This window comes from Bos mutus, chromosome 19, assembly GCF_027580195.1.
Source record: "Bos mutus isolate GX-2022 chromosome 19, NWIPB_WYAK_1.1, whole genome shotgun sequence".
In the NCBI taxonomy this organism is placed as follows: domain Eukaryota; kingdom Metazoa; phylum Chordata; class Mammalia; order Artiodactyla; family Bovidae; genus Bos; species Bos mutus.
Window position 1 is genome coordinate 44,117,653 of NC_091635.1, and position 17,732 is coordinate 44,135,384.

At 44.5% G+C, this 17,732-nt stretch overlaps 1 protein-coding gene across 3 annotated transcripts; it reads left to right on the forward strand.

The window, feature by feature from the left end:
- Positions 1-4,645: 4,645 nt before the first annotated feature.
- On the forward strand, positions 4,646-17,647 carry RNF135 (ring finger protein 135). 3 transcript variants are annotated; one of them, XM_070390413.1, is made up of 5 exons: positions 4,652-5,184; positions 9,351-9,494; positions 11,884-12,043; positions 15,033-15,122; positions 16,060-17,647. In XM_070390413.1, the coding sequence occupies exons 1-5, from the start codon at positions 4,834-4,836 to the stop codon at positions 16,587-16,589; spliced, it is 1,275 nt and encodes a 424-aa protein (XP_070246514.1). In that variant the 5' UTR covers positions 4,652-4,833; the 3' UTR covers positions 16,590-17,647. The 3 variants fall into 3 exon arrangements, with proteins under 3 accessions (XP_070246516.1, XP_070246514.1, XP_070246515.1); XM_070390414.1 differs by having other exon boundaries at positions 4,657-5,184; positions 9,351-9,476; XM_070390415.1 differs by lacking the exon at positions 9,351-9,494 and having other exon boundaries at positions 4,646-5,184.
- Positions 17,648-17,732: the final 85 nt, after the last annotated feature.

A 17,732-nucleotide genomic window follows, 5' to 3' on the forward strand; every position in this document is an offset into this window, starting at 1 on the left:
GTTAAAATTGCTCAGCATGAACATGAAATGCTATGAAGCACTGCCAATTTATAGAACTGTTGAAAGATATGGAAGACAATTCAGTGAGCTCATATTTTTTTATTTGAGTTTTGAATAAGTTTTACAATTATTTAATGTACTGTTCATTTCAACTCAAGATTTTCTTGAAACTAAAGGAGTGCTTGCAAAATAGTCAACAATCAAAGGCCTAAGGCAGTGTGATTATGTTTTCTCACTGATGTTACACTGTATATGAATGAGCTAATGTTGAAGCTCTAAGAAAAGGTTAGTATGTGCCTTAGCTAAGCAGTTACAAGAATTTATGTTGAGACAAAAACATTTAATAATACTAATCAGTAATAACAATTTTAAAAACACTCTCTATTTTGTATTGGGGTACAGCCAATGAACAATGTTGTGATCGTTTCAGGTGAACAGCAAAGGGCCTCAGCTACACATATACATGTTTCCATTCTCCCCCAAACTCCCCTCATATCCAGGCTGCCCCATAACATCGAGCGGAGTTTCATGTGCTATTCAGTAGGTCCTTGTTGGTAGTAATAACAATTTTATACACTCTTCTAACATGAATCAATATACAGAATACTTTAATTATAACTGGTAGTAAGGTAAATTGTCCAAAAAAGCTGTAAGAGGAATTTGCAGGACACTTTATTGATAATGAACTTGCTCTTAAATTTATGTGGTCTCCCTTTAAAATAATACTATTTCACACTAGAGTTTGCAAATTTATTCAACTTGGAGAGGCACAATTTTCAAATTAATAGGCTTTTCTTTAAAGTTAAAGCAATTATCCCCAGAAGATGAAATAGTTTTGTCAATGCAAATGTGATATTAAATGCTTTATTTTCTTATTGTTTTGAATTTTTTTTTCTGGGTTCTAGATACAAGTCCTTTGACAGATACAGGATTTGCAAATATTTTCCTCCAGTCCGTAGCTTTTCATTCTTCTAACAATGCCAGTGAAGTTTTTTTAAAATCAAGGCATCAAGGTCAGGGTTTGTGATTTCCTTCATTTAATGCAGATTTTTGTTAGTGACAAAGTTTGGCATTAAAAATAGGGTGTTTGGCTTATATTTGGGTGTTTTGCATTCATATAGAGTGGAAATATGGGTGATGTATGTTTGGTGAAAATTAAGGGAAAACTAACCTGGAGTCAAGAGGCCAGAAGCAGGAAGCTCTATCAGGTACATACAACTTCACGTCAATACAGACCCCTATAGGAAGAGATGTGACTTCCCTGGTGGCTCAGACGTAAAGCGTCCGTCTACAATGCAGGAGACCTGGGTTCGATCCTTGGGTGGGGAAGATCTCCTTGAGAAGGAAATGGCAACCTACTCCAGTATTCTTGCCTGGAAAATCCCATGGACGGAGGAGCCTGGCAGGCTGCAGTCCATGGGGTAGAAAAGAGTCGGACACGACTGAGCGACTTCACTTCTCTAAAGTGTTCCTTGCACTTCTCTAAAGATGTACCTTCTCTAAAGATGTACCTTGCATCGCCAGCAGGGAATGACACTGCTTTATTTCTGCCAGCAGGGGGCGGAAAGATTTTCCCCCTTGCCTGGCAACAGTTCAGCCAATAAAAAGCCACTGTACTTCAAACTCCTCCAATGGACCTTTTGTTTCTAGACGTCTATCCCAACTTCCCCTCCTCTATAATAAAAGAGTTTCCTGTCCTTTGAGTTCCCTGTCCTGAATTGCAATTCTTTGCTGCCCCTTTTGCTGGTAAAATAACTGGCTGTTTGATTATTTTAGGTTAGCAGTTTACTGACGTTTCCCCTGACAAAATATGCTTTGTCCCTGAAGTGAGAACAAAACAAAGAAAGGAGCCCTGACAGAATATAATAATGGCAGTTGCATACAAACTCAAGACCCTTGTCTTTTCCCATCTGATTTAGCATTAGAGCTCAGCATCCCAGGGATGTATATTAACATATCCACTTGAATTTAACAACGATGTCAGACTCTCTGATAGAAGATGAGTTTGATTTGACCAGCTGGTTTAACTATGAGAACTGGCACAGCCAATTAGATTGTGTGGTATATATTTTACCTGTACTGAATGAGCTAATTTTGCAGCTCCAAACTTTCGAGGAAATGTATTTCAAGCATTTAAGATACAAGTATCTTTCCAAAAAATTAGATTAACAAAGGTCTATATAAATGAACAATATTCTAATTCTCCTAGGCCTTTCTGGGTATATTAGGTTAAACAAAGTGCCTCTATAGTAACTGGTATAATTGATAGTGTCTGATCTGATAGTGTCTGATCTGGGTTCAATCCCTGGGTCAGAAAGATCCCCTGAAGAAGGGAATGGCAACCCACTCTGGTATTCTTGCCTGGAGAATTCCGTGGACAGAGGAGCTTGGTGGGCTACTGTCCATGGGGTTGCAAAGAGCTGGACACAACTGAGTGACTTTCACACATTTCTCAAAGTCTTTTTAGCCTACCTCCCAGAAAATGAGAAAGTGGTTAATTCCAATAACTTTTGCAACACAGGGGGTTTCAAATTCTTTGCTTTCAACAAAAAAAATAAAGGAAAATCTAATCAAGTTGTCAGCTGAGAGGTTATTAAAAATACTGTCTGGTGGTGGATCACTATGCAATTTTTTTCACATATAGATAGTACAGACTTTGATGAGCAGCACTAAAGAGTATTTCTTGTCATTTCCAGTATTGGAAGTAGCCACAAATTTATATTATCCGGTACCTGTATTTTGACCCCAGGCAATATGGGGTGAAATAAAATATAAGACACTTTTAGCTCATCTCAACAGATAACAGAGATAAGGGTCCTGGTCTCTGCCATTCAGGTATTGCTACGTAAGCCTGTAAGTTCGTTTGCCTCTTGGGGACTTTGCTCTTCCAGCTCTTGTATGTTACGTGTTTGTCATGCACATAGGACTAGAATAAGAGAGGAGGAAGAGAGAAAGCCCCACCAGGGCCAGGTGTACTCCCTCAAGAAAACAGACTTTAGTTATTTTCATCCTGAAGTCTAGCAGGCAATGCACTTTCAGCCAGCAGGGAGCAGTAAGGAAACAGTGGCACAATTCTGCATTGTAATAACAATTTAAAAAGTCTAAGGGTGACTTAACTTTGGCTACACATTAGAGTCATCTGTGTGTGTGCGCTCAGTTGTGTCTGACTCTTTGCAGCCCCACGGCCTGTAGTCCACCAGGTTCCTCTGTCCCATGGAGTTTTCCAGGCAAGAATATAGGATCAAACCAGTGTCTCTTTCATCTCCTGCATTGGCAGGTGGATTCTTTACCACTAGTGCCACCTGAGAAGCCCCAGAATCATCTGGGTCAGGTTTTAAAAACTACCCATGCCGGGTTTCCACGCTAGACAAAGAAATCAGACTTTAAAGCGCTTGCCAGCTACCTGCACCCAGTACTCTCCAATCCCTCACTGCTTGATGGAGTAGCTGAATGACACCTAGTGGGCACATCTCAGAAAAGAGTTCTTGGATCCTCTCCTTTTTCTTCACCAGAGAGTTGTCTAGGTCACAATTTAATGGGGTTGGGGAACTTAACAGAGAAGGCGATGGCACCCGACTCCAGTACTCTTGCCTGGAAAATCCCATGGACGGAGGAGCCTGGTAGGCTGCAGTCCATGGGGTCACTAAGAGTCGGACACGACTGAGCGACTTCACTTTCACTTTTCACTTTCATGCATTGGAGAAGGAAATGGCAACCCACTCCAGTGTTCTTGCCTGGAGACTCCCAGAGATGGGGGAGCCTGGTGGGCTACTGTCTATGGAGTCACACAGAGTCGGACACGACTGAAGCGACTTAGCAGCAGCAGCAGGGGAACATAAAGCTAAAGAAAATTTGGGGATATCAGCACATTTCTTTCTTTCTTTTTAAAAATTTTATAGTTTTGAGCTGGCTTTTCTTTTTTAATTGGAGGATAGTTGCTTTACAATACTGTGTTGGTTTCTGCTGTACAACAAGAATCAGCTTTAAAGTATACATATATTCCCCTCCCTCTTGAGCCTCCCTCACATCACAGAGCACTGAGCTACTCTCTCAATTTCCCCGCTTTCTCCCCTCGCTGTTCCCCTCAAGTCCATTCTTTATGCCTGTGTCTCTATTCCCGCCCTGAAAATAGGTTCAACGGTACTATTTTTTTTTATTCTCTATATATATGTGTGTGTGTGTGTGTGTTGTTGTTGTTGTTTTTTGTTGTTCAGTTGCTCAGTTGTGTCCAACTCTTTGCGACCCCATGGACTGCAGCAGGCCAGGCCTCCTGGTCCTTCACCATCTCCCGGAGTTTGCTCAAACTCATGTCCACTGAGTCCATGATGCCATCCAACCATCTCACCCCCTGTCGTCCCCTTCTCCTCCTGCTTTTACTCTTTCCAAGCATCAGGGTCTTTTCCAATGAGTCAGCTCTTCGCATCAGGTGGCCAAAGTATTGGAGCTTCAGCTTCAGTCCTTCCAATGAACATTCAGGGTTGATTTCCTTTAGGATTGGCTGGTGTGTGTGTTAATACACAATATTTGTTTTTCTCTTTCTGACTTACTTCACTCTGTATAACAGGCTTTGGGTCACTACAAAACTAAACAGCCGGACTCAAATTCCTGTTTATGGCATCGGCGTGTTTCTAGCGGCTTGGGGCGAGCTGATTTCCAGTGAGCTCGCAGTAGGACTGGAAAAAGGAAACGAGGGGGGACCTGAGCAGCAGCGAAGGAGGAGCGGACAGGCAGAGACCAAGGGAGGAGCCTGCGAAGACGTAACCTGAAGCTGGCGGTCCTCACGTGGCCCCGACTTCCGCGCCCGCGCCGGCGGGCGGGGGCGGCCTGGGGACCATGGCGGGCCTGGACGCGGGCCGGGCCATTCCCGTGTGGCTGGCGGAGGACGACCTGGGCTGCATCATCTGTCACGATCTGCTGGCCTGGCCCGCCACGCTGCCCTGCGGCCACACCTTCTGCCGCGACTGCCTGCTGGACCTGTGGGCCGCGAGGCGCAGCCGGTTCTGCCCCACCTGCCGCGAGGGTGCCCCCGGGCCGCCGCAGTTGCGGAAGAACACAATGCTGGAGGACCTGGCCGACAAGTACAGGCTGGCGGCGCGAGAGCTGGAGCCCCTGAGCCCCGGCCCGGAGCCGACTCCCGCACCTCGCCCAGCGTCCCGACCCGGGCGCCCCACGGCGCAGCTGCGGGTATGGAGGCGGGACCAGCGGTTGCCCTCTGCCCTCCGCTCATCCGCGCCGCCTGCACCCCGGTACCGACAGGGCGTTTCCTTTCTTCCTGATTGTTTCTACTTTCACTTTAGTTTTCTCAGGCTGTACATAGAACCCGTTCTTTGGAAAGTTCAGAGAAATATGAAGAAGCAGGAGAAAAAAATCCAAATCTGAAATCCTATCAACTTAAGTGCTATGTACCCTGGACTATTTCCACTTATTTCCAGTCTTTCTGCAGCCTGTCTCTCTGACGATTTTTAATTGTGCTAAAATATGTTTGTTATATAACATAAAATTTGCCATTTAACCATTTTTAAATGTACAGTTCAGTGGCATTATATTTACATTGCTGTGCAATGATCAACACTATTCTAGTTCCAAAACTCTTTCTTTGATCACCACCGAGAGTAACTCTGTACCCATGAAGCAATGACTTCTCCTGTACCCATGAAGCAATGACTTCTCCCTTCCCTCTAGCCCGTGGTACCGTCTCATCTACTTTCTGTCTCTGTGACTTGGCCTACTCTATATATTTCATGCAAGTGAATCATGTAGTATTTGCCTCTTTGTTTCTAGCCTCGGCTTCTTTCAGTTGCGATACCACTTTCAAGATTCATTTGTGTTGTAGCATATATCTGAAATTCATTCCTTTTTTTCTAAAACCATTCATTCGTTTATTTTCTGTTGCATTGGATCTTCATTGCTATTCTCAGGCTTTCTAGTTGTGAGTGGGGGCTACTATCCAATTGCGGTGTGAACGCTTCTCATTGCGGTGGCTTTTCTTGTTGCTGAGCACTGGCTCTAGGGCATGCAGGCTTCAGTAGGTGTGGCTCTCAGGCTCTAGAGCACAGGCTCAGAAGCTGTTGGGCAGGAGCTTAGTTGCTTTGAGGTAGGGGGAATCTTCCCAGACCAGAGATGGAGCCCATGTCCCCTAAATTGGCAGGCGGATTCTATCCACTGGGCCAGCAGGAAGTCCGAACTTCATTCCCTTTTTTGTGGCTGAATGATAATTCCCTTGTGTGATTATACCACTTTTTTTTTTTAAATCCATTCAAACATTGGTGGACATTTGGATTGTTTCCACCTTTTGGTTATCATAAGTAACATTGCCGTGAACATTGGTGTACAGATACCGAGTTCCTATTTTCAGTTCTTTCCGGTAGGAGCAGAATTGTTGGGTCACATGACAGGTCCGTGTTTAGCTAACTGAGAAACAGCCAAACTGCATTCCACGCAACAACAATATTTTGCATTCCCATTAACAAAGTAGAAGGTTTCCAGTTCTCCTCAACTTTTGCTCCAGGAACTTAGGTCTATTTGCTCCTAGTCTGTTAGCCACCTGGACTTAGGAGATTGTCAGTTTACACCATGATCTTTTGCCCCGGACACCTGCAAGTCTGACTCCTCTTGCAGCATTTCTGAGCAATGCCCACCACCTCTCTGGGCTGAGCTCCAAGTTAGGTGAAACAAAGATGAACGAGCACCTTGTGTTATTCCTTCAGACAGCCCCGAGCCTGGTTAGAACAGACATGTGCCATGGTTTGGGAATAAGATCTCTTCTGTGCCTTTGGGAACCAGGGCAAGAGTTTCACGCTGGAGATGTTCAGTGCTGTCTCTGAGCCAGGAAGGGAATGAGGTAAGTGCAGGTCAGAATGTCACAAAGCTTCCTACTGCCGGGTTGTGTTTTTTTGAGTCAGTGATTGCAGAGTTCTGCCTCAAAAAGTTGGTTCTGACAGCTTCTTCTTGATATGTGATGTTTCTGTGTGTGATGTGTTGGGGCAGGCTAGGGAGTGATAGAGGGTCAGAAAGCTTGGAGCTATCTACTTCTCTTTTTTTTTTTCCAAAAATAATTAATAGACTTTACTTTTTAGAGCAGTTCTAGATTTATAGAAAATTGAGCAGATAGTACAGAAAGTTCCCTTATTCCCCTCACAGTTTTCCTTATTATTACTCTCTTGCATTAGTTTGGTTCCTTTGTTACAATCTATGAACCTGTATTTAAATTTTTATTTATTTTTTTGGCTGCACTGGGTCTTCATTGCTGCCATGGGCTTTTTCTAGTTGTGTTGAGTGGGGGCTACGCTCTAGTTTCAGTGCTTGGGCTTCTCATTGCGGGGCTTCTCGTTGTGGAGCAGGGGCTCTAGGGCACGGGGGCTCAGTGGCTGTGGTGCACAGGCTTACTTGCCCCATGGCATGTGGAATCTTCCTGGACCAGGGGTCAATCCCCTGCATTGGCAGGCGGATTCTTAACCACTGGATCACCAGGGGAGTCCTGTGAACCAATATTGATACATTGTCATTTACTAAAATCCATAGTTGCAGTTCACTCCATGTCGTACCATTCTATGGATTTTGACAAATGCAGGAAGTCAGGTATCTGCAGTTATAGTTTACTGCCTTGAAAACCCCCTGAGACCCACCTTCGTGTATCCCCTCATCCCCCCGCCAACCCCCGGCAACAACTGATTTTTTTGCTATCTCTTTGGCTTTTCCAGAATGTCATACCATTGGAATCATACAGTATCTAGCTTTCTCAGACTAGTTTCTATCACTAAACATAATTGAGGTTTGTGGCTTGACTGCTCATTTCTTTTTATTGCCAAATCATATTCCATTGTATACATGTCCCATAGTTTGTCTATCTACCTTTTAATGGACATATTGGTTGCTTCCTTTTTTTTTTCCCCCTTATAATTAAAGCTGTTTTCTTCTTTTTGGTTATAAATACAGCATTGGAAGTTCCCTGGTGGTCTAGTGGTTAGGATTCAGCGCTTTCAGTGCCGTGGCCCAGGTTCTATCCCTGGTCAGGGAACTGAGACCCTACAAGCCAAGCGCTGTGGCCACAGATGAATAAATACAGCATTATCTCTCAGGTCCTTAAAACTATTTGTTAGTATAGTGACTGAATATACTTTGCATTGGCTTTCAGATTACAAGTGTCTATGGATGGTAGGATATTGGATGATTTAAAATGTTTCTTCTTTTAGTTCTGTGCATTTTCTAAATTCATCACAATAAGTGTGCAGTTTTATTGGTGCAGTTGCACCAATAAAGTTGATGCTGAAAAAGCACCAACACTTATTTATAAAAGTTTTTAATTTGCTCAGCTGTCTAGATAAGGGCTCCACTCCAGAATTCCAGCTGCCAGAATGTTTAGGAGTGAGACCTGGACATAAAAGAGCAAACAATGTTACCAGTAGTCAGCCACCTTCCTCTGCAAATTAGTCTGCATGTAGCTTCTGAAACACATGCTATTTTGAGGGACATAAGTGCTTCTTAGAGATGAAAAAGTAGTTCGTTTTTGAGGTTCCAGCATAATTTAAAAAGTGAGAGCTGTCCCCCCAAAGTTATTAAAAACTCTGGTTTATTTAGAGTAGAATGATGAAAATCATGTATTTCCGTGGTTCTATGTAGGACCCCTTTGGGAGGTAATTCAGATTTCTCCAGTGAGTTCTGGCCCCGCCTGCCTCTGATGATGGTCATCAGGTCTTGAGGTTGTTGCCAGAATATGTTGGTGGCCAAACTTCCTCCCATTCTCAGCCAGGCAGCTGCGCAGATGAAGCTCTGGAAGTGGAGCTGTTTAGCATTCTCATCTGAATGTTTCTTTAAATGTGAAGGACGCCAGTAAACAAAAAGAGCTTGCATCTGTACAGCAATCTAGAATCTCCACGATCCTTTCATAGTAGGTGCTTTTCACTGTTAAAGGGAACTAGGGGTGGTCGCTTTAAGTTTTTAAAGGAGTGGTAAAGACACAGGATGAGTCAGAGGTCAAAGTGGAGCTGAAGCCTGAGCCAAATGCCTTCCACTGGACTTAACAGCTGCCACCAGCACCAAATCTCCAGGCTCCCACCCTGCTTCCTCTCTGACTTCCCCAGTTCAAAATGACCCCAGGCTTCCCTTCATGCCTCACTCCCACCCCCCACTCCCCTGGCCCCATCCGATGGATGAACTCTGCTTCCCTGTTATGGCTTCTGGACAATCAGCAGGGGGATGCGGGAATGCGGAAAGTCCGAGGACTTTACCTCCTTTTCCTCTAGACATTTTTGTCACTTCCTTGCCCGCGTCCTTTATCCAGTGTTTACGGCTCCCTCTGTCTAGAGCTGGTTCCCGGGTCCAGCTTTGTGTTCTGCTTTGCTCTTTTAAAGGTGGAGGCACCGAAGAGCAGCACAGAAGTTGACCGGGAGCTGGCAAAGCTGGTGGAACGGCTTATAAATATTGTCAGGAAACTTCAGAGTCCGAGACACCTCCTAGAATCTGAACCAGATAAAGAAGTGAGCATTCTGGCTATGGTAGGCTCACCTGGGAGAAGAAAGGATGTGCCAGGGATGGGGCTAGGGACAACTCCCTGGAACCGCTGGGAAGCAAGATGAATATGTTTGCCCTTGAAGGATGCGCTAAATCCCAATCTTTCACCTTGCTCTTCACTACCCAACACAGATAATTGGGAGTTTGGAATGTTTGAGGTGAGGTGTGAAGGTATCCATCCTTATCACTCCACGTAACCAGCTTACTCCCCGAAGATCACCAGTGACCTCTATGCAAATTCTGCAGACCTTCTAGCTTTTATTCTCCTTGGCCTTTCAGCCGCCTATGACATAGTTGACCACAGCATCATTCTTTTTTTTTTTAATTTTTAAAAATTCTGTATAATTTTTAAAAGTTACACTTCGTTTACAGTTGTTACAAAATATTGGCTATGTTCCCAGTGTTGTACAACGCATCCTGGTAGTTTTTACACTCTATCTCACACCCACGAGTTTTTACCACTCACTCCCCTGCCCCCATGTTGCCTCTCTTGCCTCTCTCCCCACTAATTTGTTTTTTAAAAATATTTATATATATTTAATACACATATTTACAAAACGCTGTGTAATAGCTGAATATATTTAAAAGAAAATGTGTTTTTGAAACCTGTTCTGCCATGACCAGTGATAAAAGATCTTTTTCTTCCCCCTTTTTTCTTTTTTAAAAAATTTTATTATTGGAGTACAATTGCTTTACAATGGTGTGTGTGTTTCTGCTGTACAACGCAATGAATCGGCTACACGAATACATATATTCCCCCCTCTCTCTTGAGGCTCCCTCCCATCCCCCTCCCATCCCACCCCTTAGGTCATTAGAGAGCACGCAGCTGAGCTCCCTACAGCAACTTCCTGCTAGCTATTGCTAACCACAGATTTGTTTTCTGTGTATCAGTGAGTCTGCTGCTTCTCACAACTTCATTCTTGAAGCTTCCTTTCCCCTTAGCTCTGAGATACGAGTCTTCCAGTTTTTCCCCATGTCTCTCTGGCTGCTCCTTTTCTGGCTGTTTGGCAGGTTTACTGTCCTCTGCTAAGCAGTGAAATGCTGGGATTCCTCAAGGCTGAGTTGTAGGTCACTGTCTCTTTCCCTCAGATGGCCCCGTCCACACCTGTGGCTTTCATTACCCACCCTGTGCACAAACGTAGCTTCAGCCTGGACCCTCCTCTGATCTGGTGTCTTCCTTCTCATCTTTTCCTCTTGGCATCTCAGAGGCACATCACACTTAATCCATCCTGAACTGTCTCTCCTCTGGGTACCCCATCTGAGCAGCTGACCCTGCTAGTAACCACTCCTAGTGCCCAAATCAGAAATCTGATCACGTTGCCCTCCTCCATCACCTGGCTAAACATCTCTTGAACCTATTTACTATTCTGGAGCTTCTTAAAAACATCTCTAATCCAATCCTGTGACCATCTCTGGTCTGGATTTCTACGAAAGCCTCCTAATCACTCTGTTCTGTTCCCACTAGTGTCACATGTCTTCTCATCACGGGGTCCATACCGTGATGGAATGTTCTTCTTTTCCCCTGTCATGTAGGTCATGCCTGCTCATCCTTCAGACCTCGACTAGATTATCACTTCCTTGAAGAAGCCTTCACTGATTTCCTTGAACAAGTCAAGTTCCCTTATTAGAGGCTCTCATGTATGTGATTCCATGTATCTTTCATTTGCAGCAGTTGTCACACTTGTGACTTGATAGTGATTGATACCATAATTCATTGTCTTTCGTTCCTCTTCCTGCTGCTGCTGCTGCTAAGTCCCTTCAGTCGTGTCCGACACTCTGCGACCCTATAGACGGCAGCCCACCAGACTTCCCTGTCCCTGGGATTCTCCAGGCAAGAACACTGGAGTGGGTTACCATTTCCTTCTCCAGTGCATGAAAGTGAAAGTGAAGTCACTCAGTCATGTCCGACTCTTAGCAACCCCATGGACTGCAGCCTACCAGGCTCCTCCATCCATGGGAGTTTCCAGGCAAGAGTACTGGAGTGGGGTGCCATTGCCTTCTCCAATTCTTAGCTCATACCCCCAAAAAAGTTTTAAAGTTTTAGGCCCATCTTATAGGGGCCTTACAAAATAAATAATACAGATAGTCACTAAGATAAGCCACAGAGGCTGAAATAGTCTTTCCCCGACTGCTGTCATCTTATCATAATAACTCTTCCCCTGGGCGAAGACAGTCATGTTGCCTGCATCATGAGGGCCTAATTATATTTTGAAAAACCTGTTGGGAGGTAAGTAGAAAATTATAGATGGTTGGCAGGACTGGAATATATTTGATGCATTCTTTAGAAGATTTTCTTTCTTTCTTCCTTCCTTCCCTCTCCCTTCCCCCTCCCTCTCTCTCCCTTTCTTTCATTCTGTTCTTATTCATCAATAGACTTTGTTGGATGGGGTGGACCTTTCCTTGGCTTCTCCCAAAGTGAGTTCCAGCCCACCTGAGCAAAAAATGAAAGATATTCTCCATGATCTAGAAGAGATCCAAGAAAAATTACGAGAAAACTTCACGCAGAAAGGGGCCCTTGAAGAACAAACACAGGGTGAGTTGATGTTATTTGGTAGAGGAGGTTTGATTATGGAAGCTGGGCCAGTGTCCCATGGCTTCCTTTTGAGGGAACAGGATCTCTGAGCCCAGCTTCGTGTTCCCTGGGATGTGAATGAGGAAGGAGTGGGCTGAGCTATTTTTGTGGCTGGATGTGTTTTTGGACCTGACTGGAGGTGTGATGTAACACAGGCCCTTAATAGACAGAAACTCATTTTCTAAGACCTATAAATCCAGAACCTAGACCTGATTTTGCTAGCTCACTGCACACCTGTGTTATTCTACTTGAGGAGATTCAGAAATAGGCAGCTTTTTAATTTTTCACTAGTAAATGTCTTATTAATGAAGAATGCAACTTTGTATACAGTTCTTGACAAATTCTATTCAACTATAATCTCTGGTGGATGTGTTAACATGTTAAGTAGTAACAATGTAGATTATAACAGAATTTTGCTGGTGGCGCAGTGGGTAAGAATCCACCTGCCAGGGCAGGGGAAACTGGTTCAATCCCAGGTCAGGGAACTAAGATCCACATGCTGAGAAGCAACTAAGCCTATGCAATACAACGACTTAGCCTCTGCTCTAGAGCCCGAGAACCATGACAACTGATGCCCGCATGCCCTAGAACCCATGCTGTGCAACAAGAGAAGTCACCACGATGAGAAGCCCAAGACTGCAGGGAGAGAGTAGCCCCCGTTCACTGCAACGTCAGAAATAAAATAGTTTTTAAAAAAGTTTAACTTAGAAAATTCAAGTATGTCTTAGTGAGTACAATTTTTATTATCTTGGCTTTTTTTTTTTTTTTTTTTTAAGCTCATTGCACTGTAGGGGAAAAAGGAGTCTTTTTTTTGCGGGGTGGGGGTCAAGGCACGTGGAGTCTTAGCTTCCCTGACCTGGGATAGAACTTGCAACCCCTGCACTGGAAACTGAGTCTTAACCATGGGACTGCCAGTGGTCCTTGTGGACCTCCAGGAAGTCCCTGTTTTGGGTGTTTTGATTTTGATTCTTTGGGCCAGTCCAGGGCAGCTTTCAAACACAGGATCTGAATATTTCCTGAAACATCATTCCCTGAAGTTCTCACAAGATTGTTTTTAAGACAATAGATTAGCTGTTCTTCGGGTCAGCACTTGTAACAGCTGCTAAGCAATTCGGCTGCCTCCTCACAATGATTTCCTTTGACCCTATGTAAATAGACCACGAGCTGCCATGGAAATCACGCAGCCTAAACAGCACAGTGTTTCTCAAGGCATGGCCCAGGACTCTGTATAACAGTAGAAAGAATGCAGATAATCTCCAGTTTGTTAGCCTATGTTTTGTTTTTTTTTTATGTGTTTTTTCTGACTTTGATATCAATATTATGCTTACTTCATAGTATTAATTAAAAATCTTCTTACCCTTAAAAAATGAAAATTCAGAATCCAGGCCCTGTTGCCAAACTATTGAGCTAGCATCTCTGGGACTAAGTACCAAGGATTTGTATTTGTACTAACTTTGCAGGGGATTTTAATGCACACTACAATTTTGATGACCATTTTGGGCTTACCCAGTATGGGTGATTATTTGTAATACAAATTTCATTATTGAGGAGTGCAGTTGCCCCTTGAACCCATGAGGATTAGGGGCACCAAACACCCATAAAGCCGAAAATCTGACTATAACTTTTCACTGCCCCAAAACTTAACTACCAGTAGCCTACTGTTGACTGGAAGCCATACTACAGCATGAACAGTTGATTAACACATACTTCGTATGTTTTGTGTACTATACGCTGTATTCTTACAGTAAAGTCGGTTAGAATAAAAGAAAATGTTATTAAGAAAAGCATAAGGAAGAGAAAATACATTTACAGTGCTGTACTGTATCTGTCTACACCGTAAGTTTACATCATCCGACTCTGAGGTTCAGTTTATGCTGCTGTCGCTTCAGGATACCAATGGAGAAGATTTCACCTTCATCGTCCATGTCCAAACATTTCCCTTACTTTCCCTTCTGCCACTTACTGTGGTCATTGTAAGCACACAGTAGCTTTAAGGTAATAATAAAATTGAGCACAGTTTAGGGTTAGCTCGTGCTCAGTCACTCAGTCATGTCCGGCTCTTTGCAACCTCGTGGGTTGTACCCTGCCAGGTTCCTCTATCCATGGGATTGTCCTGGCAAGAATCCTGGAAGGGGTTGCCATTTCCTCCTCCAGGGGATCTTCCTAATCCAGGGATTGAAGCCTCATCTCCTGAGGCTCCTGCATTGGCAGGTGGATTCTCGACCACTGAGCAAGCCTTGGGATTAGCAGGTATAACTTAGCTTGTCTACCTGACAAGCCTTGGGATTAGCAGGTATAACTATTATATACAGGATGGATAAACAACAAGGCCCTAGTGTATAGCACAGGGTACTATATTCAGTAGCCAGTGATGAATCATAATGGAAAAGAATATAAACAAGAATATATATATATGCATACATGGATCACTTTGTTGTATAGTAGAAGTTGATACAACACTAAATCAACTATACTTCCATAAAATGAAAACAAAACTTCGGTATATTGAGAGGAAATAGGTATCAGCAGTTGTGATGAGTCTCATATCAATTCATGTTTCCCAGTTTAATAATGATTTAAAGCATTGACCTGACGTCATGGAGATTCTGCGGGTGAGGGTGCTGTGATCTCCTGGAACCATATTTGTTAATTTATTTGATAGATATGCATGAAGTACTTCCTACGTACCTGGCAATGGGGAAATGCTTAGAATACAGAGATGAATAAAATCTCTGCCAGCAAGGAGCTTAGGACTCAGTGAGGGGAAAAAGTCCACAGTAAGAACATGGGACTAGATATACCTAAGCTGGATGTATACTGCCTGATCAAATGCTGACGATGAGAAAGACAAGCTGTGTGTGTTGATCACGATGTTTGGATGTCTTCTACGTGCATTTTTTTTTTTTTTTGATGGGACTGTCTCCCTCTCCTAATATTTTTGATTCCATAGTTGAACTCCCAGAAGTTCCATCTTCTTCCTCATGCCCACTGCCTGACCAGAGCCGCTTTGCACCCAAGAAGGCTTCCTCGTTTGCTCGATGTAAGTATATGATCTGCCTACAACTTGGGTTTGGCTTGGCAGAGCAAGGAGCTTAAGAGCATGTTGTGTCCATCTCTCTGCTGTTAGACCCCTTGGCTAGTTCCTCTACAACTGGCCCCTCCCCATGGGGAGCTGATGACAAAGGCAAAAGGGGTTCCAGGCTGAGCCAGACCCGTGAGCTCTCAGAACCCTGGCAGCCTTTGGGCATCCATGCCAGAGCCACCACTTACAGCCAACTGCCAATGCCCCAACCTAGCTAAACTACTATCACGGCCCCAGTCTGGAATAATCCTTGAGGGCACAGATCCTGGAGCCAACTGCTCCACTCACTAGCTGTCTGATCTTGGAGAAGTCATGTAACCTCTCAGAGCCTCAGTTCCCTCATCTGCAAGATGGAGATAGTAGTACTTACTTCCTTGTGGGATTGTCATCAGGGTAAGTGAGTAAATGTGTGTAAATATGACTTTCAGTAGGAATGCCGAGTATTAGCAATTATTTACTCCCTTAGTGGAAAACAATATGGAATATACAAAATGAATAAGACATGAGCCCTAATCAGGAAGCTTAGTGTAACCAGAGAGATGTAAATAGCCATGATCATCAGTCACTCTACTACAGATAGAAAATGGTTAAGTATCACTAGTGATCAGGTAAAGCATTAGGGGAAAAGCAAGAGGTGACTTTTGTCGGGTGGGCTTCACAGACAGCTTCCTGAAAGAAGGCTAAGTAGAAATGAAGGTGGGAGAGGAGTATTGTTACTAGAACAGCATCAGGGGTGTGTATAACAAGCTTCCAGTGTAAGTTGACGTTCCAACTGTAATGCTAATATAAGAAAAACTGTATCTCATTCAAAGATACACAGCTGCGTTTCGCTATTTGAGGACCTCGTAGCATGAACCATCAGAGCTGACTGGTCATGTTCTGTTTTTTCCCCCAGGGGCCATCAGTCCAACCTTTGACCTTGAGAGCCTCTCCTGTAATCTGAAGGTCTCCGTGGATCGCCGGACAGTGGCTGTGTCTGACTTCCCAATGCTCTATGCCTGGAGTCCTGAGAGGTTTGCCTCCAGCCAGGCTTTATGTTCCCAGGCCCTCTCTTCTGGGCAGCATTACTGGGAAGTGGACACTCAGCGTTGTAGCCACTGGGCAGTCGGGGTGGCTTCACGGGGGATGAAGCGTGACCAGATCCTGGGAAGGACCACGGACTCCTGGTGTGTAGAGTGGAAAGGGGCCAGCCAGCTCTCTGCGTGGTGCATGGTTAAGGAAACTGTCCTCGGCTCAGACAGACCCAGTGTGGTGGGCATCTGGCTGGACCTTGAGGAGGGAAAACTTGCCTTCTATTCCAAGGCAGATCAGGCAAAGCCTCTGTTTGAGTGCCCCATCTCTGTCTCTGTTCCTCTACACCCTGCCTTCTGGCTGTATGGCTTAGACCCTGGAAATTCTCTGACCATACGCAAAATGAATGTGTAAACATTCCCTGGGTGTTAAAACACATTGATTTCCTGGTCTCTCTGACTTTTAGCAGGGTGGCAACTTAAGAATCCGTCTTCCAGCACTCCCCTGGTGGTCCAGACGGTTAGGAATCAACCTGCCAATGCAGGGGACATGGGTTCAATCCCTGATTCCCGAAAGATCCCACACGCCACAGAGCAACTAAGCCAGTGCACCACATCTACTGAGCGCTGGAGCCGTGGAGCCCATGCTCGGCCATAAGAGAAGCCACCACTGTGAGAAGCCCACACACCCCAAGGAAAAGTAACTCCTGCTCACCGCAACTAGAGAAAGCCTGCACACAGCAACTAAGACCCTGCCCGGCCAAAAATAATTTTTAAAAATAAAGAAAGAAATTGCAAACAATAAAGGAATGAACTTTGAAAATTGAGGGATGCAAAGTAACTGTTTAATTCGGCTAACTTGCATGGTTCAAACTCTGCGAGAAAGAAAGGATAGGCTCTTGAGTAGGAGATAACATCTAAGCCCTTGGAATATCCTGCCTGATAAGATTGTCTTTATCGGAGGCCCTTGGGCCACACAGTATCAGCTTGATCTCTGGAGGAGCTGGAAACTAAGATCAGCCGTAAGAGCGGTGATTCTGCCTACAAAATAAAGTGATTCAGTCATGTCTGACTCGTTGTGACCCCATGGACCGTAGCCTGCCAGGCTCTTCCATCCATGGGATTTCCAGGCAAGAATGCTGGAGTGGGTTGCCATTTCCTTCCCCAGGGAATCTTCCCGACCCAGGGATTGAACCCAGATCTCCCTCATTGCAGGCAGACTCTTGATCATCTGAGCCACCGGGGACTCTGCCTACCGTGGGCCAATCAAGGCCTTGGACACCGAGTCTTGGATGCGCTTCCCTCGCTGGCAGTATTCCGTGTGTGTTGTCACACATCATGCTGGGAGAGTTAAGCAATGGCCCTATAACTCCACTGAGAGAAGGGTGGGGTCTCCCAACCCCTCCCTTGTGTGCCTTTTTCTAGTTAACCTGTATCCTTTCATTGTAATAAACTGTAATCACAAGTGTAGCAGCTTTGCTGAATTCTGTGAGTCCTAGTGAATCACTGACTATGAGACTGATTTTAGGGGACCTCCTCCCCACCCACAAGAGGCATG

Coding starts and splice junctions, on each gene's coding strand:
- RNF135 (XM_070390413.1), top strand. CDS start 4,834: ATGGCGGGCCTGGACGCGGGCCGGGCCATTCCCGTGTGGCTGGCGGAG. Junction 9,495..11,883: donor AAGTGAGCATTCTGGCTATG/GTAGGCTCACCT, acceptor ATTCATCAATAG/ACTTTGTTGGATGGGGTGGA. Junction 12,044..15,032: donor CCTTGAAGAACAAACACAGG/GTGAGTTGATGT, acceptor TTGATTCCATAG/TTGAACTCCCAGAAGTTCCA.